Source organism: Carassius auratus, chromosome 43 (assembly GCF_003368295.1).
Source record: "Carassius auratus strain Wakin chromosome 43, ASM336829v1, whole genome shotgun sequence".
NCBI lineage: Eukaryota > Metazoa > Chordata > Actinopteri > Cypriniformes > Cyprinidae > Carassius > Carassius auratus.
In genome coordinates, this window is record NC_039285.1 from 1,489,511 (window position 1) to 1,516,850 (window position 27,340).

At 39.3% G+C, this 27,340-nt stretch overlaps 1 protein-coding gene across 4 annotated transcripts; it reads right to left on the reverse strand.

Moving 5' to 3' along the window:
- Positions 1-11,153: 11,153 nt before the first annotated feature.
- On the reverse strand, positions 11,154-24,599 carry LOC113061402 (E3 ubiquitin-protein ligase rififylin-like). 4 transcript variants are annotated; one of them, XM_026230465.1, is made up of 8 exons: positions 24,351-24,598; positions 23,785-23,854; positions 20,730-20,915; positions 15,668-16,042; positions 14,609-14,674; positions 13,862-14,072; positions 13,678-13,701; positions 11,154-12,539 (listed from the first exon to the last, which is right to left on the reverse strand). In XM_026230465.1, the coding sequence occupies exons 3-8, from the start codon at positions 20,904-20,906 to the stop codon at positions 12,358-12,360; spliced, it is 1,035 nt and encodes a 344-aa protein (XP_026086250.1). In that variant the 5' UTR covers positions 20,907-20,915; positions 23,785-23,854; positions 24,351-24,598; the 3' UTR covers positions 11,154-12,357. The 4 variants fall into 4 exon arrangements, with proteins under 4 accessions (XP_026086250.1, XP_026086249.1, XP_026086252.1 ...); XM_026230464.1 differs by lacking the exon at positions 23,785-23,854; XM_026230467.1 differs by lacking the exons at positions 13,678-13,701; positions 23,785-23,854 and having other exon boundaries at positions 24,351-24,599.
- Positions 24,600-27,340: the final 2,741 nt, after the last annotated feature.

The window sequence follows — 27,340 nt, forward strand, 5'->3', positions numbered from 1 at the left end:
CTCCCGTCTTTCATCCTCCTTTCTCTCTCTGCTCGTCACTCTCTTCTCTTCCTTCTCTCAAACTCTGTCATCGATAGACTGAAAAGCACTGACCTGGAAGCGGTGATCCAGTCTGAGACTCACGCAGTAGTGGGGGCCCTAAAGAAACAGGCTGGCTTTAATAGTTTTAGGGTAGTTTAGGGGGATGGGGTCATCGACTCAGAGTATGAGGTTTATAAAGTACAACAGATCACACTTTTGCTGTACTCCAGGTTGCATACATGTGCCTAAACATCTGTTACTAAACAGGACACAATGGTGCAGGATAAATATATAAAAAAAAATTTTCTTCCTTAAAATAAAGAACGTTTCTATCAAACGATACCAACCTCTTGCCTCACCTTGCTACAGTTTTGGGAGTTAGGAGTCATTATTTTTGTGTACGTCACACCTTCAGGGTCAAAAATGCCTTTTGGGCTTAAAAACATAAAGATGTTGCAATGCTGTTTAGTGCTAAGTTGAGGAAAAACACAGTTTTTGCATTGCTTCCTTCTAGAGGTCGACCGATATATCGGGCCGATATTTGTCATATATATATATATATATATCGGCAGATATCCGTGTTTAGTAGCTTAACTTGCTCTATTCTTTTATTTTTTATTCTATCTGTTTTCTTTTTATTAATTATATTAGTTAAAATCCCATGCTACAGGTACTGTGTTAACCTGAGACTTGTTATAGCACTTATATATCATTGCTCTTTTTGTTGTTTTTGATTGCTTTCACTAAAAGCGTCTGCTAAATGAATAAATGTAAATGTAAATGTAATGTAGTAGCGCCGATTTAAAGAAAGGCACATCCGCGGGCAGCCGTGTTTTTTTTTTTTATTGCTTGATTAATACATTTAATAATTGATCAGTTTATTGATTTGTTTGGTTAACTTTGGATTTTTTTTTTTTAACTGTGCACAAAATTAAGATTTGAGAGATGGTTCAAGTCAGTGTTCAATAAATGATGAAGATAAGTTTAGAAATGTTGTGCATCCACTTATTAGTGTGACATTTCAGCATGCAAATGAAGGGGAAAACTTCAAGATATCGGCCATCGGCTGACCCTGACCTCTAAACATCGGTTATAGAAAAACCCATATCGGTCTCTCTCTACTTCCTTCTGATCCCAACATTAGGAAAGAGAGGATGAAGTTTATTTTTAATGATGTTCCAGATCACGTCAGTAAGAACTCATTTACAAACAAGGCACAATTTTATCCATTTTTATTTGTATGTTTTTTTCAGAAAGACTGAAACTAAAAGACAATGCTGTGTGAATATATTGATTCAGACAGTAATGTCACATGACAAGTGTGAGTAAAGTAGATTTTATTATGTGGACACTGTTGTCTTGTCTGTTATTAGATAGCTCGTATGGTACTGTGTATTTAAGCATTTTTTTGGACTGGTCCTGTCACGTCAGGACACTTTTACAGGGTGGGTTTGGGCTATAAACTTCAAATGCCTGTCCAGACCTGCAGAGTCCTGCTCAAGGACTAGGCTTCACACTGCAACAGCCCTCGCTCTTCAAGGACTGGGAAAGTGCAAGTCACAATATGTTGTGCTGACGGTATTACATGGGTTTAATTAGAGGTTTACTGTTCAAGTTCAGTTACGAGATCTGCAGAGCTCTAATCCACCAGCACAAGCCGCATGTTTCACAGATCCACTTTACAGGACTTCCCAATGGTGTGGTGGGGGTCTGGTGTCCTCGAAGACAGACGTCCTCCGTGACCCCCTCCATCTGTCACTCGCGCGTCTCCATGGAAACAGCGAGGTCATCCGCCATTTATTGTGGGACGGGGACTGAGAGGTGCACAGCGGCTAAGCAAGATGATATTAACATCCCGAGTACAAAATAAGTTTGACAGCGCAGATCTGCATCCCCCATCAGTCCTTCTGTCAAAGCTGTAAGAGCAGCGCTCTCCAGGAGGCCTCCGCGGCTGATTAGCGTGGGCTCCGCAGAGGACAAGAGGAGGAGGAGGGTGACATTTGGTCTTCTGAGGGAGCGTTTGTGTGCCTGAAATACAAACAGCCCGGCTCATGCTGTCATGTAAGGTCACTGAAAAGAGGAAGCACTCACAAATACACTGTGTGCCGCTATATTCACCGCACAGGTTAGCCCCCACGAAACACCGCCTCTATTCTTGAACACAAAGAACTACAGGTGTACAACTACACCTCTGCAGATCTAGATCTCATGAACTGGTCACGATAGCTGCACAGCATCACTGAAGACTTCCTCTAAGGTCAGTGTTTGTCAAGTCTACTACTGTAATAGGAAAAGGAAATAATACATCAAAATAAAAAATAATACTACCCATAATTCATAAATAAATAAATAAATATATGAGATAAAATATTGTATTTTAAACATCTGCATTGTTCAAATACAGTAACTTGATTTTTTATTCATGTCAAAAATTGCATATTTCAGATGCCGAGGATTCCTATAACAGGAAATGCAGGAAGTTCTAGGCTAATTAGTCTCTCCTTCATACAAACACAGTGTTTGTTAAACTTGTAACGCTCTGACAGAAACATATCGACTGCTTATGTGTTTATCTCTTGGATGAAACATGCAGGAGAAGTTCTGCAGAATGTTCAAGATGCTCTTTTCCACACAACAAAATCAAAGCGTGACCACAGGCAGTCAAAGATGCAAGCACATCTGTTGAAGCCATTTGATTCACAACTAATTACATTGAAATGTATTTATGTCCATGATGGATCTCTATGAGTTCCCGCATTCAAAGTTCTCCTTTCTGTGCCCACAGAAAAAAAAAGTCACACGGGTGTGTAACAACATGGGTGGGTACACAGACTTTCATCAGATTTGGAGAAATGTAGCATTACATAATTTACCCACTAATGGATCCTCTGCAGTGAATGGGTGCCGTCAGAACGATAAAAACAAACAGCTGATAAAAACAGTTCATCAGTTAACATCCTGAGAAGCCAAAAGCTGCATGTTTGTAAGAAACAAATCCATCTTTATGACATTTTTAAACTCAAACCGTTGCTTCTGACTAAAATACTCTTTCCAATAATATTGCCTTCTCCAGCGAACCAAGAGAAAAATATACACAGATCAAGAACCGTTTACAAGCAAAAACAGGCTGAACCAGTTCAAGACAAATATGTGGGTAGAGTCTGACATGAGAGGACAACGGACAGACTTTTTCACTGGAAGAAGCATTATTATGGATTATAGCTGGAAGCCATGGTTTGGTATTGAAAACTCACTGATGGATTTGTTCCTCAGAAACATGAAACATGTTCATATTCAGAAACCAATGAAACAGAAACTAAACAGAGCGTTGAAACAGGAAGTGAAGTAAACAGAAGAGAGTGTCAAAATAAGGGTCCACATGACAGACATCCCAGTTAGTTCTGATCCCCCGACTGGACGAGAGTGTTTCTGTCCATGTTTCACCTGTGAGCTGTAGATGGGCTGTCCGTCAGTGCCGTTTGTTACGACACAAGCTGAAATCAGTTTAACTTTGAGCACCACTTTAGTAAGCTCAGCTGACCAGCAATGCATCGATGCCAAGACAGAGGTTTCACTTTCCTTGGACATTACCACCTTTTTCATGAATATGACTCGACCTGAAGGATCTGTTTAGGATTGTTAAACGCAAATCTATGAAGCCTTTGCTCAGATTAGCATGTTACACATGCGTTATAATTACTAACTTATTTGATATTCAGTACACATAGACGAAGTGTAAAACGAGAAGGGCATAACCTTACATAAACATGCAAATATCGCGGTCTCGCATTTAAAATGACATCATGCTAGATTTCTCCAAATCTGTTCTGATGAAGAAACAATCTCAAATATACTGTAAATACACATATACAGATACATGTTTGAAAACATACAGCTTTGTCATGAATGATGACCACAGAAATAACCAAAAAAAGTATTTTTTCAACAGGTGCCTTTGAATCAAAAGGAATGGGATCCACCGCCTCTCTCTGAGCAACTAGTGAAGCTACACATGAAACTAAATGTAAAAATAAATTCTGACATGAAAAAGTGACTCAATCCAAAGTTGGAATAACTTCCTGTAAATAAATGCATCCTTGAAGCGATCCAGAAACCTGACGCTGAGTCTCCAGCTTCCTAGAATGGAAAGTGCAGTGCTGCAACACTAATGGAGGAGGTTAAGTTTAGTCTCCCAACACACACACACACACACCGGCGGAGGAGCGCGGACTGTACGAGCGTCCCATGGGACACGTTACAGTGACACTGAACACACACCAGAGAGAAAGACAGCTGGGAAATGGCACCAAAACGGATCGGACGTGACAGCCGCGTCACAACAGAGATCAATACATCTGAACTCCACACTCAAGATGCACGGCTGCTTCACTAGCTGACGTTGAGTTTCTCTCCAGCAGAGATGCAACCACAGACAGAAAAACAAACACACAAAAGCCTCCACTCCTCACACACACACACACACACAGGAGAAGTTGTTTGAGGTGCTGAATGGCACGGGGACACCTGTCACAAAAGCTGTGAGCTCTGGGACGGGGGTCTCTATCCCTCCTCCTCCTCTGCTCTGGAAGGATTAAATATCCCGAGCGTTTGTGCGGGACAACAGATGTCTGCCTGGCCAGATCTCTGCACACCAAGCCAACAAAACCCCCACGGCTCTCCAGTCCACGCACTAAACACATCTCTGCTTCAGCCTCTTCTTGCATATTTCCTTCAATGTTTACGTCACAACCGAGTGAACAAGCCTCGGGTGTTTCTACACAAAACAGTGCAATGCACCACAAAAACAGACCGTCTCAAAGGAGAAAGAAACCACAGACAACACAGAGTGTTCAAAAATGCTAAATATTCTCAGAAAAGTAACAAAAGTAAATGGTACTGCTATACTGTGTTTCTGGTCCTGTACATTGCTAGTACCGTGTTTTTAAATACATGTTACCATGGCAAAATTATGTTTTGTTTACATTTAACCTATCAATAAGATGATTTTTAGTACAGTATGGTGCATGGCACATGATTATTGAAGTGTCTCATCACCTGACACATCACTTTACCATGGTACTCCTCTTTAGTTTCACAGTTTGGGAGATTATTTAGAGGATTCTCACCGCACTGTCGTTATATTTGATTGTTTTACTCATAAACACACGTTCAAATGTCTCACTGACAGGTAACTGTTATATAAACACTGAGGTAAAACCGCCCTGACATTTTCGCCTAAAGGCAAAGGTTTTATGACGCACCTGACTATACCTAAAACCTTCATTTGAAACGATGTTAGAAAAAATAATAATAATTATGAAGTACTTCTCATCGAAACGCGACGATGTTCTCGCCTGAACCGAGTTTTCGGGGCAGCGGAAATGTGCAGAAATCTGCAAAACAAGCCCGAAGCACCACAGACAGACACTTCACACGCTTTTGAGCTTCGGACGGGAGAACTACATACTATTCTCTACAGTTTATTAGTTGATATTATACTTCTTCACATAAATGTTTCCAGCAAACTACATGCTGCAGTCAAAAGACAACGCTTTTGGGGTTGTTAACTGTCAATTCCTCAAACCTAATTATGAAAGTGAATAACAAAAGTACTTTCTAGGACACGTAAACACTTGTCAGAATATGTCTACAACGCACTTAATCATGATATTCTTCAAGTTCAGCGTGTTTTTAGTCACACATTAGTAACTTATCTCGAACAGGGGAGCACCTTACCTTGAACTTCGGGGCAGAAAGCGTCGAGCTGCTCCGTCAAAGTGAAAACAAACCGTTCGTGAGTGATGATGATAACCGCTCGGCCGCGCGCACTTCCTGACTGCCGCTCAACTCCGCACACAAGCTTGGCGGTGGCACGCAGCCGCCGCCTCTGATTGGTCACACCTGCCAGTGACGTCAGACGCCGGGCGGAAAGGTGATTGGCTGTCCTGAGGGAAATGTAAAGTAGGCGTGCATAAACGATGCTTACTGTGCTGGTTAACGAGAGGAATATAAAGTAAGTTCAAGGCTTTACACTGACTTTAATTAGTGCAAGCAGACAAAAGAACACAATGGGAGTTGCTGTGCTTTTTTTGTGGCGTGGTGCGACTTCGGTTCGCCATCTGGAAGGAATCACGTGTTGATGACGTATATTAATGTGACATTTAAATTTTAAATATGCGTTTGGTGAAAAACGCTAAAGACGCACTTATAAAGCTCCTCGAGGACATTCCCCGGTTAAGCTGAAGAGTGGACCGCGACAGCTGTTTAAAAGTTACTCAGTTATTATTGAAACAAGCCAAGGGCGATTTCCTGTGGAAAGTTTTTGTTTCTATCGAAGACATCGAAAGCTCATTACCACACTGCGCATAATTACACATAACACAGTGACTGGAAGGAAGACGATGTGACAACAGCTTTACATCCCTAAAATGTGGCCTTAAACAAGTTTAGTTGCTTATCAGCCATGTCCCTGGATCAAATAACACGAATCATAAACCTTTATGACTTTATAGGTCACACTTATATGAATTATATGAGTTTAAATGTGACCAGGGCTTGCTGAAACAGTCTGAGATATACAGTATACAATATTGCAGTGTTTGTAAGTCTCTCTCTAGATAGATAGATAGATAGATAGAAACAATTTACATAGAAATATACAAAAAAAAAAACAACTTAAAGTCAAAGTGTCAGTTGCTCATTTGAATGTGCAAGAACTACACAACTGCAGATTGAATTGGATAAGAAAGAGTCAGGACCCGGCCACACCTGCTCTCTGCACATCTGCACAAGCTGTTAAACAGCACCACACATGCATGCCATGACACTGAAAAACAAACACTGTCAGCACTGTCGATGCACAGTCCACATCTCGCAGGAAACTTGAGATAAAACTTTCGGAAGATCACTGATTTTTTCATTTAACACTTTTATCTGAATTAGCAGGGGGCCATCTGTGAGGTTCACTCGTGTCTGAAAGCGTGGCACTTGAAGAACAGCGAATGAATGAGAAGGCAAAGCCTCATGGGACGAGCTCACAGCAGCACATCCTCTCACACGGGGCTGGAGAGGATTTCCTGTGAAGACAAACCCTGATCTTACAGGGCGTACACCCTCGATGCGGAGCGGGCTGACATCTAGCACCTCTTGAACTTACAGAAGCCATCTGACACGGTTTTCATGTGACTGGTCAGTCTATGACTGTCACTGTTTCTAAAAGTCTTCTTTAGCGCCGTCACTCATGTTTATACACATTATACACACACACACATGTATCCTGCTATATTTCGACTGCGTTGCATTCACAGCACAAGCTGCAGACCAGTTTCCCAGAACAACGCTTACATCAGATGTAAATAAAGAAGTTGTGGTTGAAACATGCCGTCTTTGATCTTTTTGACCTGAAACCAAAGAAGAAACAGTTGCTGCAAAACATTACATCAGCCACACTATTAAAAATAATAATCTTAATAGAGCAGCAAGAGGAAATGATCAGGGTCAAGTATGTTCTCAGTGGAGAAAATCAGCATTTGGCAAATATAAAAGGACACAATGTATGGATATTCCTGTTTTAATGGACAATCTCTTTAGTGGATGGTTGAAACTGAATATGACGGGTATGTGTAAATCACTTTTATATTGTATATATCATACTTCCAGCTGTATTTTCTCAATGCAACGTATAACATCCAAGCGAAAGATATAACACCTACATGTAAAAAAAAAATATAAATATATATATACCTTCTTCCCATTGACCCCAGAACAGGGACATCAGCAGCTCCATTCATTTCAGGCTGCAAAGCAACTAAATGTGATTAATAAAAGAAAGCTGGTGATACTTTTCTATATACTCTTTTAGTTATGTGACTCAATGTTGTAGTGAATTACTGTTCTGTTATTGAAACTGAGTCTTGCGGTGACATATAACATGATCTGTATGTGAGGATGACGTGTCGTGACGATCAAGCACCTTTATCTGTAGATAACTTTGATATGATGTCATTCTGTTAAACATTTAAACATATGTAGAACTGGATGTGATAACATGTCAGATGACACATGCTACACGTTCCTTATATCACATGCTCTTCGTGGGATATCTGCTTGATTTTTGAGCCTGGTGACAAATCCTGACCTCTGACTAGACTTGACTTGATCCTCTTGCCCAGCAAGTTAGAGAATAAAGCACATCAGCAGTGAGTTAAAAGAATAGTTCTCTTAAAAATGGCTGTTTTGTCATCATCTACACACCCTCACTTCATCCCAAATCCCCATGAATTTCTATTCTTTAGGACACAATAGGAGAAATTCTGAACACAGCCTTGCAATTTGCAGAAGCGTCACAAAATCACAAAAACGTATTGTAAAAGGGGTCTAAAGGGCCCTAAACACCACCCGTCATAGATTAAATGTGGATTTGATGGTGTTCATGTCATCCTTTTTGAAAATGTTGAAATGCAAGATAAGTGACCTCTGAACCTACATTAAACAAACAACAGCTTGACAGTTCATGCTACTGTTAGCATTCTGCAGCAGAGCAGTGATAAAGAGAGGAAGTGAGAGACATCTGTACAACAGGACAGAAAATAGGGCTTGTGTACTACATTAGGCCTAATCAAGTGCAGCATACCGCCATGTGAGAAAATACAGAGGCATAAAAACATCAACAGCACCAGTGTCCCAGTTCCTCATCTTATGAGTCAGAACAGTCTGCAATTAATACATCTGTATGTTACTTCGGATGCACTGCAGTAATGCATTTGCCTTTAGTATAAAGTGTTTATAGGTTTGCACAGTGCTGTAGCTCAATCTGCTGCAAGTCGTGGTGTATCTTGGAGATGCAGTTCAGCTCTCTTATGGATCTCAGTTGATTCTGAATCCAGACCGACTTCGCAGGACTCCTTGTTCAAGGAAAGAAAAAAAAAAAAATCCTAATGCATTTAAGACTTTTGCATTGCACTGAATATCAGAAATATGAAATATTAGACTTGACAAAGCTCTTAAAAGTCTTATTTTGCTGATCTGAACTACTGAGGCAGAGATCTGATATGGCAATGGCACCACATCACTTGTGGATAATGATAATAATAATCAAATAAGATCACGTGCACGGTCACAGTTGGTTGTAGTTCATTCTTTATCCACACGAGGTCACTGTGAGCCTTGATGTTCAGAAGATCTCTTTCATTCAGAATCGGACTTCTGCTTTATATTAATAGTTAGGATTAAAATGAAACAAAAAAAAAAAATGTTAGGATCGAATCTAAGCAGTTAAAATGTCTTCAGATTATTTAATAGATTTATATTGAATGCAATAATTTTGCAATAATAAAACTTTTCTAACGGAATAAAAATCTGTGCTTTAGACTAAAGCTGATCTAATAATTCACAACTCACACTTCACTTAGTTTTTTTCTCCACACAAAATGTATTTTGTTTGAAAATGAACAAAAATGCCACATTGCTAGCAGGACTAGTGTTTCAAGGTTGAAGGGCCTGTGTCGAACAGTTTACTCTCTTTATAACTCAATAACAACACCAGTCTCGCGAGAGTCCTGTCCTCTGGAGATCTGATGTCACAGAAACACGAACGAGCCGCGGGCGCGCGCAAACCGCTTCCACAAACAAAACAACCAGACAAACATGTTGGAAATATATTTTAATACAAAAATATATATATATTTTACAACAAACAACAGCAAGTCTATGGATGTAAAATATATTTTAAGTTCTAAATAAGACACTGAGGCTGGTTCAGACTGTTCCCTCTTCATCTTCACATGTCAAACATTAACAGGACTGACAGCATTGATGATTCCTTGAACGACTATCAAAGCAAATCTATTTCACAGTGACACTAAATCATGTTTAAAGTCATCCAAAGTCTTTCATTCAAGCAATGTTAGTTTTTTATTAGCTCCTCTTGCTGTTGAGATTTAAATGCAGATGTTTTTTGAAGAGCCACACTTTATTTATTTATTATTATTACTACATTCATATTACTTTTCTCTTTGGTGATGGCGATTCCTGGAAAACTCTTAAGGCAACCCCGAGGAAGAAAAAGTTGGCAAGTTGTCAAGCCTTAGAAAACGAACAAAGTCAACAAACATACATACAGTGTTGGGGAAAGTTACTTTTAAAAGTAATGCATTACGATATTGGATTACACACACACACACACACACACACACACGATGAAATGCGATTAAATGCATGAAGGATATTTGTGTTATTAAAGATAATCATTACATGTTTTGCATGTTCAAAGATTGAATCCCACTGTTTTTATGCATTTTAAGAAATAATTAATGCTTCTGTGCAAGTGAATGCATCATGTTCTCATTCAGTCTAGATCTACAGCAGCATCGTGTTCACACAGCGCTTCTGCTCTCACTCCGGATTTACATTTACAGGAGCTGCTCATATAACTAGGATATCATCAAACAGTTGATTTATTCTCCTCTCTATTCATGTGTTGGACACAGAGCTCTGTGAACAGCCAGCCTCTTTTGCAATGACCTTTTGTGTCTTGTCCTCCTTGTGCAAGGTGTCAATGGTCATATTTTGGACAACTGTCAAGTCAGCAGTCTTCCCCATGATTGTGTAGTCTACAGAACTAGACTGAGAGACCATTTAAAGGCTTTGCAGGTGTTTTGAGTTAATTTACTGATTAGAGTGTGACACCAGGTGTCTTCAATATTGAACCTTTTCACAATAGTCTAATTTTCTGAGAACTGAATTTGGGATTTTCCTTAGTTGTCAGTTATAAACATCAAAATTAAAAGAAATAAACATCTGAAATATATCAGTCTGTTTGTAATGAATAAATATAATAAACAAGTTTCACTTTTTGAATGGAATTAACTGAAATAAATCAACTTTTTGATGATATTCTAATTATATGACCAGCACCTGTATATTTATTTAGTCATTTAGCAGACGCTCTTATGCAAAGTGACTTACAAATGAGTACCACAGAAGCAATCAAAACTAACACAAAGAGCAATGATATAGAAGTGCTATAACAAGTCTCAGTTAGCTTAACACAGTACACTAACAAGGGCTTTTAAATAATAAATAAATAAAAAGAATAGATTTTTTTAAGAATAGAGTTAGAATAGTGAGTGTTAAAGTTAGAGGGTCAAATAAAGATGGGTCTTTAGATCAGTTTTGAACATTTAATTTAAAAGTCTGTAAAATGACTTTGTGCTTCTTTGTGATGGCACAATCAAGAGGATTTCTCTCAACATGGCGACCGGAGAGATGCCAGGCATCCATGGGAAAACAAAGTAATGCAGATATTTCCTTAGAAAATAAAACATAAGTAACCTGATTTTATAATAAAAATGATTCACCATAATGTCAATCCAAGCCTGTATTTTTAAAAGGAGATATTAGAATGTTCAAGTTTCCCGCTTCTATAGAATTAAAGCAGATGGTGATTTAAACTACAAAGCTCCACAAAAGAACAAATGATAATGATAATTCTTATAAAAGTCCACAGGACCTGTACGCTGCTGAATCCCAAGTCTTCAGAAATCATTCCACCACATATTTAAAATCTCATTTGCAGTCAGATATATTCACTTCCTACATGATTAGTCACAAAACATGCCTCACATGTGTCAAGCCTCACGTACAAGGCATTTCTGTTATCAACATGTGCCTGAATGAAGTTTATGAAGTATATTCTGTGTGTGTGTGTTTCTTAACAGTGAATAAATCAGGAAGCATGAGATTGGAGTGACATGAGAGTGAAATATTCCTGTGAGATACTGATGTTAAAGCCTCCTAAGAACAGCACTAGTCAATGCTGGTGAAGTTGAAACGCTTGAAGGAAGAGAGGCGCTGGTGTTTATCAGCAGGCCTTTACTGGTCCAGAGAGGCGCTGGTGAAGTGAAGAAGAGGGTGGAGGTATGTTCACCTCATATCTCCTCCGCTGATGAGGCTAAAGTGCTGCTAATGCAACTCCTGCAGGAAACTGAAACTGAAACACCCCCTTCACACTGCAGCTCTACTTACTTTTCACACTAAAAACCAAGGTTGGATCAAGGTTTGTGTGCATGAAAACATATTCTTGACAGTCATGACTTGGATTGGGCCTGAGATCTGGAGAGATTGATCAGGTGAAGTCGGACAGGGATGGAATGAGAAGCTTCCAGAAGGCACACTTTAAAAGTCACTTGAAGAGAATTAAACTGAAGCCAGTACAGTTATCGCTCGAGAGATCTTATTTGCTATTGTGTAAAGTGCCACAGGATAACCGTGCATGAATTAAAGGCCACCTGACGGTTTTCTACAGTATCTATTGCTCAGGGAAGGATTGTGGGATGCTCAGGATCTGAACACGTGCACTGCTCGCACCACGTACTGTCGGCAGATGGGACACTCGCTCATGCGCTTGCCGCACTTCGTGCACGTGACCATGTGACCGCACTCCAGAAGAACGCAGTCGATGGGCGAGTCCATACAGATCTTACACAGACTCTCGTCCACGGCCGTCCCAGCGCCAGCGTCTGCACACAACACCACACACCAATCACAGTCAGCAGCATGTTTGTCAGGACATTACAAACGCAATTTATACGTTTACTTGAGAACCTCTTTAGTTTTGTTATTATGTAATTGTGATATTTTTGCGAGTGAGTTAAGTCAAAATGTCCTCTTTTCAAATAACAAAAACAAAAAAACACTAGTTTGGCATAGTCTTTTATTATGTCTTTAAAATAATAAAAATAATAATTCATTCAGGGTTAGGGATCGTCATTAAAATCATGTGGCACAACCAACGTGCAAAAATGCAGTGCATACAAAATAAATTACTACATTACACACACCTACACCTACACACAACAGACACACACACACAACGGGGCTGACGAATGCTTGAATCTGATTGGCTGACAAATGCTTGAATCTGATTGGCTGACAAATGCTTGAATCTGATTGGCTGACGAATGCTTGAATCTGATTGACTGACGAATGCTTGACTCTGATTGGCTGACGAATGCTTGACTCTGATTGGCTGACGAATTCTTGACTCTGATTGGCTGACGAATGTTCTAAGGCGTGCGATTATTTTCAAGGAGACGCACAGCTGAAGTAGTTCCAGACAGGTCTCGACCGCATTACATTTTTACTTCGCCAAGCGATTTCTGTTATCACAGCCTTTGAGTGCAGAAGAACCAAACACACAAATACACTGAGCAAGCTAATTAATATAATAAACAAGGTAAAAACTAATTATTTAAATTTGTCACAAAATAACATTGTATTATTATTAAAAACTCGTACTCTCTTCCCCCAGCTCTCTCTCTCACACACACACACACACACACACTCAGGCATGCACAAACACGCACGCACGCACACACACACACAAACGCACACACGCACGCACGCACGCACACAAACACAGGCATGCACGCACACACGCAGTCACACACACACACACACAGAAACGTGTCATCAGCAATGCTCTGATGATTGTATCATTAAAGCTCAATAACTTCGTAGACAGTTAATGTCTGTCTACACTGGACGGGACAATGCGACCGTTGCTAATCTATTGAATTTCGTGTCAGTACGTCATGAGGCACTGAATATTAATGAAAACTATTAACTTCTCTTTGAGGTCATAAGAAATCAACCCACCTGTGCCTTCTGTGGCGTTAGACACTGTAAAAGCAAAACACAGTCCATGTTAATGTCATCAACAGTAATACTACAGCTTTCTGCTTTACTTCACACGCTGTGGTCATGTCTGCCCAGGGCACGAACTGAACCACATCACTCCCCAAAAACATGTCAAGCCTACAGGTCACACCAAACTCTTTACCCATGTTCTGCAGGTCCTTCTGGTCGTGGTACAGACGCGTCACTCTCTCCATCAGCTCCCATTTCTCACAGCAGCCCTTATAGTCCACGAAGTTCCTGGCCAGGATCTCCTTCAGCTGCCGGACGCTCAGATCCTCGATGTCCTCCACTGATCGGAGGTCAGAGAGAGACGCCCGTCGCCCCGGAGCCAGCACTTCCTCCGAGTCTGAGGACTGACACAGAGACAGACAGCACGCAAACATCAGAGACCCATCATTATCGTCATTCTTTTCACTTTAGTGATTTAAAACCGGTTTAACCCCAACCACAGCGCTCTTTCTTTTTTGTTTTTTGTAATGCGCGTCACAAGATCTGTTGCTGCTTCCATTTATTGTTGCTTTCCACACTAGCACTGCTAGCTCCATCAGTGCTGAGTTGAGACTTGAGACATTCTCTCAAGATCAGACTGAAATGACCAAGGAGCGAATCGTTCATTTGAGCCACAGCTTTCAAACGAATGTCTCGTTTGCTTCAGTCTCTGAGAATGGATTAATCCAGATCTTTCTCTAGTCGACAGAATGGTTTATTGAAGAACTGTGTGAAAGAGTAGACTCGAAGCAGCGGTAATTCATCCCAGCCTGCAGCCAGGCTTCTTCCCACGCTCAGAGCAGCTAAACTGACTCATGAATCACCAAGAGGACAAATCTTTCACTGCAGATGAGAGACAGAGACTCCCAGACAGCGCAGCAGCAAGAAGAAGAGGAGGTACCTGCGACTCCTGCTCCTCCTGCAGCTCAGCGGCCGTCTCGCCTTCAGCTGTCGCCTCAGCCAAGCTCTAAGGGTCAAAGGTCACAGCCAACAGTTTAACACCGCTGCGGTCTCGGTCTAACTCACTCTGTAGTGTTCTTAAGAGACAGTCTGTGTCAAAAGTGACTCGAGATTAATCATTTTAAAGCTGTGTGAACCAAACCAAGAAGAGTTAAAAGGGTTTCAAAAATAGACTGTTTCCAAAAATAAATATTGTTTTCAACATTGGTAATAATAAGAAGTGTTTCTTGATCAAATCAACACATTCAGTGAAACTAATGATGCTGGAAATTCAGGAATAAATTACATTCTACAATCCATTCACATAGAACATGGTTATTTTAAATTGTAATAATCTCTCACAATGTTACTGCTTTTACCGGCACGATACGATACGATATCGATTCTCATTACCAGCGATACAAAGCAAGGATTTAATATACTGACACCCATGCCTTTTCTTTCTGAACCGTTTATGTTAAGACACATAACCGACACATAACGCCTAACCGACTGTGTTCACTAGGATATTCGCCAAAACGTGCGATTTTGATGTAATTTTGTCTGTATTTCTTCTGTTTTTGTCTGTATTGGAAGAGAGCTCAATGTAGTATTTGCACGGTGTGGCTGTCTGTGTGTGTGCACGCGCTTCAGATGTGCGCTAAAGACTTCACACGGTTCCTCAAACAATCCCGAGCGTCTTTTATGCTCACCTTGTGCCTTCAGGCAGTCCTTATACATGAAACATGAGTTTGAGTGAGAATGCATGCGTTGGTGGTAATGCATAGACGGACATTATGTGAAAATCTGGACCGTGCCAAATAAGGTTCCTATTTACATTGCAGACATCGATATTTTACGTGTGACATCGATGCATCGTATCGTCATCGTAACACCCTTAGCTTTTACTGTATTCCTTAATCAAATAGATCAAATAAAAAACAACATTTAATTATTCCAAACTACTGACCAAGTAGTAAATGATGTGGGACAGTTAGTCTGACACTGATCGAGTGTTTACCTGTGCATCTTCCTCTGCTCGAGTCTGAGGTCCCAGTTCAGTAGTGCTGTTGCCCGCCAGCGGGCTCACGGTTATGACTGGGGTGTCAGGGGGTCCCTGTGTGCTCACTGGGGGTGGAGGAATGTGTGTGTCAGATGTAGGCGTCTGCTGGCCGAGGACCAGCTCCACCAGCTCCTCTTTCTCGCGGCACATCTGCGTGGGGATCCCGTGCAGGTGGAGGTAGTCCCTCAGATCCTTCACCTTGAGCTTCATCAGCTCGGCGCGCTCGAACAGGATCCCCCGGAAGCGCTGGCATGTGGGACACAGCCATGGCTGGAGGTCCTGCTGCGTGGAGCAGCGGCTGCAGAAGCTTTTCTTGCAGTCCATGCACATGTGCTGCAATGAATAATGGGAGGGTGAGTTTTACAGCAGGTTAAGACTGGAGCACAATGTCTAATCCTCCGTAAGGAGTGTGTAACGCTATCAAGAACACTGCAATTTACAACGGACCAAGACAGCTGGGTCAGAAGCTACACTCATCTACATCATCCTCTGTTTACATCATTATATACGACAAACACGGAGTTGTACTGGATACTGTACCAAAGGAGTCTGGGAAGCTTCTTCAGGAAATATAAACATGTGACTCAAGTGTTCTGGAGGTCACAATGCCATTCAGTCGGAGCTGTTGCGCAATGGACTGTGCACATGTTCAGGATACGCAACAGCTGCTGGCTCGAGTCCTGATCTCACCCTCCTCCTCTCACTACTATTTACTGCACCAAATCCTGAAAAACATATGCTCCTCGAAATCATTCTCTCTCATTCAATATTTAACTTTAAAGGTGCAGAAAGTGATTTCTGAGAAACGCTGTTGATGACCAAAACAAACACACTCCTACTAAATAATAAAAACACCTCTATCTTGATAACTCCGCCCCCTCATGGACACGCCTCTTAATGGTGATTGGCTACAACTTTGTTTTGGTGCTTCCAATTCACTTTCAGCAGCTTTCTCAGAAATCGCTTACTGTTTCAGGCCATGACTAGGGTCAGCCAACACTGGTCTTTTTGTGGTTTTTGCCACCAGTTGTTTCATGTTGGTTTGGTGCGTAACAGCCTTTACGTACTGTAGGTGAAATGTTTTCTGAGCTCTAAGCCTGTGGAAGCAATCCATCATTGGAACATTCCGGCTTCATTAATAGAAAACGGTTTTAATCAGCAAATTACTGGTGAAGCACTACACCACCCACAATCCTCCTGAATGCAAAAAGAAGTAAAAATATACCATTGATTTTCTCAACAATAGGGGAACAGATTTTTTTAATGATAACCTACAGAACACACCATTAAAGACAAACCTACTGTGAGTTCCAAGGTTGTTGATCAATTATTTTGCTGAAGCTACATTATTTAATTATTTCAGAAGCCATAAGAAAAAACTACATTACCCATGATTCCACAAAGAGATCTCCAACAATGGAGTATATCACAATAATTAAATGTCTGTGTATAATTTGGAACACATTTAAAATACATAATTAACATTTAAATCAATAGTTTTATAGTTCTCCTTTGTTTTTATTTTGTCATTTGCAATGCTTCATGGGACAGTAGTTTGTTCCCTCATTTAATCCATTAACTACAGTGCTGAACCTTCATCTTCTTGTCCACTTTTGACATACTTTAAATCAAAGTTTGTAATGTTGTGATTCATCTAATGTAGTAGCTTATAATGAGTTATGGGATGAATAGCTAATTGATTTTGCCGATTTTCAAATACTTTCTTCAAATCAACTGCTGTAATAATATTAGTTAATTGTGGAACTAGTTGGTTTGGTTTAAGGCTTGGAAACTTTGTGAAATACGTATTGACGCAAGAATAAGCTTCTGCTGAAAAGCCGTGTGGTCACTATTGAGCTCTATTCAGATAACAATACTGGATGTGCTTTGTAGATGTCCTACCCACTAGTGTGCATTCAGACATCAAAAACTTCCAACCTGATAATGTCAAAACACACCTGCTTGGGAAACCAGATCCCAATGTGACTCTACTCTTGCGTCAGGTGTGTGTGTGCAGGAATGGCATGAACGTGACCGCAGCACTACAGTAAGGAAGCGGTTCAATGGCTGTGGCATCAACATGCAGCGTCATGCTGCCATTCGAGCCACAGTTTACAAAGAGCATTCTGGGTACTTCTCCTCGCGAGGCAGACAGGTATCACGCTGGATGCGAACGCTCACACAATGCATCATGGGTGTATGGCAGCTTGACAATGTTAATAATGGTTTAAAGGATAATGCATCAAGATGGCTCCATTTGTTCCCATATTTGACAGCACTGTCTAGAATTTAAAGCGCAGCATTATTTTACATTTACCAGATGCTTTGCTCCCAAATATCAAAAACATACTGGACTTTTAGAGTTTCTCTCTGGCTGTCTTCTGTTGTACAGTGTATTCAGGACAGAAAGGCCCTACAGTGCTTTAAGATGCTGCCTTAGTAAGCCGCTCACAAGGTGTAGGAGATGTGTGTCTAGCAAATTCTCAGTAGGTTAAGACAGTTGTGGTTTTTAATAACACTGAACACAGGGGAATCTACAGTGAGCACAGCCTTATGATCTCCAGCAACACGGCCAGTTAGAACGGGAATAAACTCGACCTGAATAACTGAACCTTCACATGTGAACATCTAGACCTGTTGTGTGTTGCAACTGGATTCAACTTCAAATTTGATTACTAATAGATGTTCATTCAGTATGTTATCAGTGTGATTTATGTGTGCTAACAGGATAGAAGATAATCTGCAAATGAACATTATGTCATCGTTTACCTTGTTCTACACCTGTATGACTTCATTTCTTCTGAGTAACCTAAAATAAGACACTAAAAAATGGTTTGAATCTTTTCGGACAAATACAATTCTACACACAGTGTAAATATCTTCTTTACTGCTGGACAGAAAAAGTGTAAAGGATGTGGTAAAAGATTAGTACACAGTTTTTCACAGGGCTTTTCTGCCTGGCAAGGCTTCAAGGTTTCAGATTCAGTGATGCAGTAATACTGAAGTAATGAGTCCACAGAGTATTCCTATCACTCTGTGGACACTTTACTTGTTTTTCTGTGTTTGACCTGTGCTGCAGTGTGGAATTAAACCACAACACTGTATTCTCTTTCTCCATTTCTGTCACCGATGGGAGTTTTGGTTCCTGGCCATTGTCGCTTTTGGCTTGCTTAGTTGGGGACCCTTCATTTCTGGGAACATTGTTGACTCGACTGTACAGACATTATAGAAAGATAACTTGAACTGAGCTGGACGATGACGTCACTGGTTTAACAATGAACTGACTTCAGCTGATAAACAGACTGTTTTCTATTGTCCTCACTCGTTTTTCTTGTTTGACACTCAAGCTGCTTTGACACAATCTGTATCGTATAAAGCACTATATAAATAAAGATGTGTGTATGACTAATATCACCGGCGTTTAAACTGACATTTTGTAACCGACTAAAAAGTAAGAAACCTTCAAAAGACATTGAGTGTATGTGGTCCATTTGAAATACTTAATCAAATAGTCAGCGTGCTTCAGAAAGACAATCCTTTTTTTTTGTAATAAAGTAAGAATAGATAAATGACAATCAACATCACAAACAAATACAATAACAAGACAACTAAAATGAACGGTTAATTACTTTTTTTCAGGGAGTTAAACACTATACACAATCTATTCAAATAACTGTTTAGGTTGCTGTTTCTAAGACCTCATGCACGGATCTAACTGTTACACTTAAGTTTTGTTTCTCAACTGCTTACGTGAATACTCATCAAGACGGGTATTTTGACATCTGTTTGAATGTATATGGCAAACGCAACACAACATCTTTCTGTAGTGGTGCACTCGCTCTGTGTAGGTGCTTTGGGTGTGAATTCACAGAGAGCGTACATGTACTGAATTGAGCACCTGTGCAAATGATACATTTCATCACTTTGCTGTGCATGTGGTTATGAAAACGTAATCTTTGCGTGTGTTTTTAAGCACTGCAGTTTATAACAACTGATTTCAGGCCGTTGAAACACAACCAACAGAGCTATATGCGCACACTGTCTCTGTCTCTGTGTGAGAGGAGTAATCATCTGCTAACAGGGTTTGTGTAGCCACTTTATTGGCTTTGAACGAGTGCATAAACACTATATGCGTCCAAATGCAAGAATCCTCATAAACACATTCATTTAGGTCTTAAGGCAATATAAACGGTTGTGAGAGAAAGCACATCTGTAACAGTATATTGGATCCGGACTTAGATTCGGTCTTAAAGAGGAAGCTGTCCAATATACGTCTTGTCTGACATTCATGAAAATCTCTCACTGCTCTTGACTTAATCACTTTTATAACTAGAACAAGAAAAAAATAAATAAATAATGCTAATGATCATGTGTATATACTGTATATATATATATATATACTGTATATATATATATATATATATATATATATATACTGTGTATATATATATATATATATATATATATATATATATATATATATATATATATATAGTGGTAGAGCATTGCTTCATCAGCGCAAAAGGTTGTGGGTTCGATTCCCAGGGAACACGTTAGGTAAAAGATGTTAGCATGAATGCATCAAATCACTTTGGATAAAAGCGTCTGCTAAATGCATACATTTATTTAAAATTTAATTATAATTTATTTTCTTGTATTAGTTTGATATTGACATTGGTGACAAGACTTATGAAACTTCCAGGGTATTAAATCTTAATTTAAAAAAAACTTTAAATAACTATATCAAGATATATATCGTTATCGAGATATAAGATTTTGGTCATATCGCCCACTCCTAGTCACCGCTGTAAACAAAGCAGCGCTGCGATTATAAACACTAATGTGCACTGTTCGGCATCTGAAAGCAGTCACCTGTCAGTACTCTGTATACCAGTACTGAAGTATCAATTTAACTACTGATGTACTACTGAAGTACCAGTACTTTTGACATCACTACTCCAAACATTCACAAGCTCTTGCTATAACAAGGTTACACTAACGTTGGTATAGAAGTGATTACCTTCCTGGCTATGCTGTCGAAGCGGCCTCCACAAGCCTTGCAGGTGTGTTCTGGAGCGGTGGGAGATGGGTAACTGCTGAAGCCCGAGTTGGTGAAGGCCTGGTGACGTGTGCTGCTCCTGCTGTGGTCCACGGTGGAGTCATCCAGACAGAGCCAGCCGCAGCAGCTGGCCCACATGCTCCACTCCTACGGCCAGAGATACAGAAACAGATCAGGTCTTCAAACACGATCAATCGTACAAGACCGCTCTGCTCTAATCAATACCCCTGGAGGTGAAAAAGTTGTTCCAGCGTGAGTCAGGATAGCCAGTAAGCTCTCAGCTGGAGAAGTAGCACTTCCATCATTTATTTAAAGGCTGTGTGCCGTCTAAACACAGGAGCTGTGCAATACTCCAACTAGGATGACACTGTATCCTTCTGTCTCTCTCTCTCTCACACACACACACACACACACAGGCTGATCCAGTAGCTCTACCATGGTTACACCTCTCACGGTCGGGCAGTGTTTGGGTGAGCTGATAAGATGAATGAATCAGTCAGGATAATAAACCATCAGACGTCCAAATACTACCATCATAGACTTATTACTCCAGCAAGGGATGCTGGTACAAAACAGGCTTGACTAAAACACACATGCAAAAATAGCACTGAAATTAAAAACCTGTATGATTAGCATTCACTCGGTACAATAAAGTTACTGTCCACATTAAAGCAGCCTCTTAGATTTGTAGTCTTAATGTGCATGGTTTGTCTTTCTAAAGTTTCATTAATCTTGCTCGACCTCAGAAAAGCATCAGATGGAAGTCTCTAGACATTGCATTCGAGTGTCTCGAGTCACAAAGGTCACGTTCTACCAAACTGTGCCAAGTGAAAGAGCACAAAACAAATGTGACTACAATACGCCGACACTGGTGTTATTATTTTTAGAGGGCACATTAGCTTTCTTTTCCGTCAACTGGTTAAAAAAACTGGTTGTGGTGTTGCGCCATTCTCTATTTCTGTCGAGGAGAAGAAAGAAAGGAAGTTAAACAGTACTTTGCATGTTTTCAAACAGTCATTCTTGATTTCTGCATTATTATTATTATTATTAATATATATATATATATATATATATATATATATAGCACAAGTTTCAAAGATGTAATATTTCATTCTAAACATTTGCTTGCACCTACATTTTCATCTGGACTAAAAAATGCCAGTCCAGAAAATATGGTATCTTGATCATTACCATGTTCATTACCATGATAACACAGTATACACACTTCAGCAATACTGTCTCAAAACAACATCAAGAGTCGAGACCTTCAGTTTCATTCATTTGCAACCTAAATCTAATCATCTTCAGTGCTGACGGCAAACACTAGAGTGAAAGTGCTGGAGCAGACTGGTGTCTGATGAAAATAATAGAGTTTGATTGTGTTTTCATGATCAGTCATGGCCTACGGTCATCAAAAATACAAGATATGAGAAATCAAGAATTTAATGAACATGCATATATTTATCAGAATGTGCCTCACTATATATATATAATTCATTTTTGGTTGAGTAATGACTAATAAAATGGCATTTGATTTCAAAATAAAATTGACAGAACTCTGACTACGCTTTGAAAGCAACAGCACAAAGTTGGTTGTGATTACCGGATGACAGATGCGCAACAAATAACATTTAGTGAATAAACAGAATGGACTAAAAGAGCGATAATTGATGTCATCCCTGCTCTAATATACAACATATTCTAGATTTTAAAAGTCTGTCATTGACTCTATATCTACAAAATCTTCCATTTTTAGAAAAGAAACCCAAACTAGCATTCACATTGAAAAAGAAAACCCCATCCAGTTCAGATTACTCTGCGTCAGCAAACATGGCAGCACGTGCAGAACGCTCTCACTGACCAGCGGACTGGACACATTAAACACCCAAACCCTTCACCAAGAGCTGCACGGAGACCAGACAACACACACACACACACACACACACGAGACCGCAGGAGGACGCTCCAGAAGAGGCCGGAGGGAGATGGTAATGAGCCATTAGCTCTGATGAAGGATATGAATAATCTGCACAGCTTTAAAGGTGTACGTTACACACATTCACTGTGATGAGCCCGTAACAATCGTCAGCATTTAAACAGGATGCTTTAATAAAGTTTACTAGATTGTTGAATCTAGGTTTAGACTTATTTGCAATGAGAGTTTAAGTTCAGCATCTGACAGAGAAACCAACCTGCAAATAAATAACACTTTTACAGACCAGACTGACCTTCTCTGAGGGAAATGCCAACGTTTGTAAAGCAGCAAAAGAATATGAATTAAAAACACCTTGAAAAATATTGGTCACGGGGAAAGAGTTCTAGCTGACATCAGCAGCAAGACATAATGACATCATCATCATGACTTAACATTTTAAAACTTTAAAAAAAGTTAAAATTCTAAATGTTTAAAGTTTGAAATTCTAGTTTAGAACACACGTGCCTTCATGTTGGTTTTGAAAAACTCTGAGGAAAGTTTCAGTTTTATGACTCTACAAATGCAATGTGGTGTTTCTATCAAGTGAAAAGATGTAGCTAATACATATTTTTTATTTTAAAGCATAAATACATGTAAGTGAACATATCTCATCATTATCACTTAAGCAACATATTTACAAATATCATGAATTATTAATTCATTAATATCTTTTTTTTAAGGAGCCAAACTATTTAATGTCATTTTACAACTTGAACTAAGCTTGCCGTGTCATAAAAGGGTCAAATTATCTGATAATTTAAAGTTTGAGTCTCCATGACATAATTTCAGTTTTATGCTGTTGTTTTTGTTGTTTCAGTTGCACCACATGATTTGACAGGCAGACAAAAAGCTGTCTGCTCATTTTCTCTCTCTCTATCTCTGAATAATATCTAAATGGACGTTAATTCAGCAAATAAAACATGTCCATATTAATCATATTTAAATGAACAGCTGTCAGTATATTATTGCATATATGGAACAGCATATCAATTCTAGATTTAGGATAAAATAGTGTGAGATCAGTTTACTTGGTGTCCTCACCTTGAAAATGAGTCAATGACTTGTGACGTGTAAGGATCAGAGACAGATAGAAAACTCAAGACATTGACATCTATAAAGAGAAACCAAATCAAGTAACATGTCTGAGTAACATTTACTGCGCTTGGAGTAAAACACACTAAGAAGCAAAGCAGTGTGCTGCTGATCACATCTTCCTCATACAATGACTCTTCTAAAACTTCCTCTTTAAAACAAGAAAACTTTTGTTGACCAAAACATATCGTGTAGAAGAAAGGCAAAACGAGCACGCGCATATAAACGCGTCACACTTAATACAGAACTGAAATTATTCAGTATATACGAGCATCATTTCAGGATTATTATATACAGCTGAGATGACTTGTATAGACATTTAAAGTTTAGGAGCATATTACAGAGTATTAGTGCAGTCACACGGAGCTGAACGAGTTCAAGGCGAAAAGTAGTGACGAAGATAACATTAAAGCGTTAAAAACTCTGGAGAGATACATTAATGTGAGTGAGAGTGAAATAAAGTGCGCTTAATTTCTACTCCGTTTATTCATTTTACAGGACGTCATTAAACTCACCTCAACTGAAACGACGTGAAGCGCCCGCAAACCGCAGAAACGTTCAAAACTGTGAACGGATCAATAATCCTCCCGAGGAGTTACAGAAACCAGGAAGAGACTTGAGAAACAAAGCACCCGCTCTTAATTTAATGGCTGAACTTGTTCGAGTTTACACAGGTTTGATGTTCTGGATTAACTTCAGCAGAGAAGCTCCGGTTAGCAAGGTAAGTCGTCAGTAGGAGCGCGCGCACGTCGACTAGTTCAAAACACGAGAACGCGCACGTTGACGCATTGAGTTCTGAACCACTAGCCATTGAATACAAATCAAATTAGTATTATTATATGGTTGTCTTTATGAATTTTCTTTGTTAAAATAAGTTGTGTATATAATATATATATATATATAGCCTTAGCAACTTACCAGGCTTAAATGCATTAATATTTGATACATAATAAAAATATAACAAACAATCAGTTTTATTTTCTCTTTATTATCTTCTGTGCATGTGTGTGTGTGCAAATAACAACTTGTAACTATAAAAGTGAATATATATTAACATAGGCAACTTCCTGTGATCTGAGAAAGTGAATTTAAATCATATAATTTTAAGGCAGAAGGCAGCGCCCTCTGCTGAAATAAAACATAATGTTCAAGGGACTGTGAATGAACTGTGTGAAAACCCCAAGACAGCATGTTAAATCTACTGTGGAGAACCTACCTTGTTTTCTGTTCCCTTTGCTTGAGTGATAGATGATCTTTTATCAGTCTCTTCAGTTTATAATCATAGTAGAGCTCAGTGTGTAAAGAAGTGAACACTCGTTCCCTCATTCACTTCAAACTAAAGGAGACTCACTGAAGTCCCTACTGATTTAAAACATTTTCATTCTTTCACACCACAATTTAAAACTTAGAATTAACAATAAAGCAAGCATTGAGTTGTTTTTTTGTTTTTTTTTTCATCAAAGCATGAGTGTGATCCAGATATATTGACCACAGTCATGTTGCTCAGGGGTCAAAGTTGATCAGTTATGGTGTATTACGTTCACCGTGAATAGAAAAACATATGCAACGGTGGATCTTGCAAAACCTTTCCAGGTCATATTTCCCCACCAAACCTAATGGTTGAAAAATGTGCTGTGCACAACTCAATTTGCATTGAGACATTATTTTCATAAACTCAAAACACTCCAATATTACTATTAATGTGAGAGAATTTTTTTTTATTTTCAAAATTAAAAAGCCTCATTAATTCAAATGTAAATATTTACAAATTCAGGCATATTAAGGTGCTGGTCATATAATTAGAATATCATCAAAAAGTTCATTTCACCAATTCCATTAAAAAAGTGAAACTTGTTTATTATATTTATTCATTACACACAGACTGTTATATTTTAAATGTTTATTTCTTTTAATTTTGATGTTTATAACTGACAACTAAGGAAAATCTGAATTCAGTATCTCAGAAAATTAGACTATTGTGAAAAGGTTGAATATTGAAGACACCTGGTGCCACACTCTAATCAGTTAATTAACTCAAAACACCTGCAAAGCCTATAAATGATCGCTCATTGTAGTTTTGTAGGCTACACAATCATGGGGAAGACTGCTGACTTGACAGTTGTCCAAAAGACATTGACACCTTGCACGAGGAGGACAAGACACAAAAGGTCATTGCAAAAGAGGCTGGCTGTTCAGAGAGCTCTGTGTCCAAGCACATTAATAGAGAGGAGAAGGGAAGGAAAAGATGTGGTAGAAAAAAAAGTGTAGGGATAACCGCACCCTGGAGAGGATTGTGAAACAAAGCCCAATCAAAAATGTGGGGGAGATTCACAAAGAGTGGACTGCAGCTGGAGTCAGTGCTTCAAGAACCACCACACACAGACGTATGCAAGACATGGGTTTCAGCTGTCGGATTCTTAATTGGCCACCAAACTCGCCTGTCCTCAGGGGCGGAGTGGCAATCGGGATGATCGGGACTTTTCCCACAGACTGATCGACTCCATGCCACACCACATTACTGCAGTAATTCAGGCAAAAGGAGCCCCAACCAAGTATTGAGTGCTGTACATGCTCATACTTTTCATTTGGCCAAGATTTCTAAAAATCATTTCTTTGTATTGGTCTTAAGTTATATTCTAATTTTCTGAGATACTGAATTTGGGATTTTCCTTATTTGTCAGTTATAATCATCAAAATTAAAAGAAATCAAAATATAACTATGTCAGTCTGTGTGTAATGAATGAATATAATAAACAAGTTTCACTTTTTGAATGGAATTAGTGAAATAAATCAACTTTTTGATGATACTCTAATTATATGACCAGCACCTATGTGTATATAAATAGAGATAGGTGTAAAAATGTATTAGATTTTTCTCACAATGCAGTACTAGACCTTAGTCAGGGTAGACAGCATATTGAGTTTTTACAAACAAGGCTCTGAGGAACAGACTTACAGCCTGAGATCACCTCGTTTTCCAAACACAACTTCCAGAGTTCTGAGGAGTTTTTGTCTACTGAAAGGTTTTTTGGAAAGTTAAACTATTACGGTGTGATCATTAAATGCGGTCTTATTTTAATTCCTGCTAAAGTAAATACGGCACTGCTGTGACTGAGGTCTGTATGAGCCCATGTCCTTATCGAAAAATGCACAGTGCAATAAATAACACTACGATTATTTTTAGGGTGAAACATAAGTGACGCATTTAAACATGAAAATTGTCATCATTTACTTTCTTTTGTTAAATAACCTGTAGCTGGTGTGTGTTGCGCTCTGGGTATACAGTAACACACAAAGCGCTGTATAAATGCTTCATACATTCCCATAAGATTTTGTTGATATCTTCTGACTTCTACTCAATGGATAAACATAAGAAGTCGATGACTAACATCAACTGTTCTGGTACCAAGATTCATGAGATATCTCGTGTTCAACAGAAGGAGAACCTCGTTCAGAACAAGTAGAGCATGACTATAAATGATGACTGTTTTCATTCTTGGGTGAA

What these genes read in the sequence shown, in the direction of transcription:
- LOC113061402 (XM_026230464.1), bottom strand. Translation starts at nt 20,906, where the DNA reads ATGTGGGCCAGCTGCTGCGGCTGGCTCTGTCTGGATGACTCCACCGTG. An exon ending in TCGACAGCATAGCCAGGAAG is followed by an intron (nt 16,043 to 20,729) that starts GTAATCACTTCT and finishes TATTCATTGCAG; the next exon opens with CACATGTGCATGGACTGCAA. An exon ending in TAACGCCACAGAAGGCACAG is followed by an intron (nt 12,540 to 13,677) that starts GTGGGTTGATTT and finishes TGTTGTGTGCAG; the next exon opens with ACGCTGGCGCTGGGACGGCC.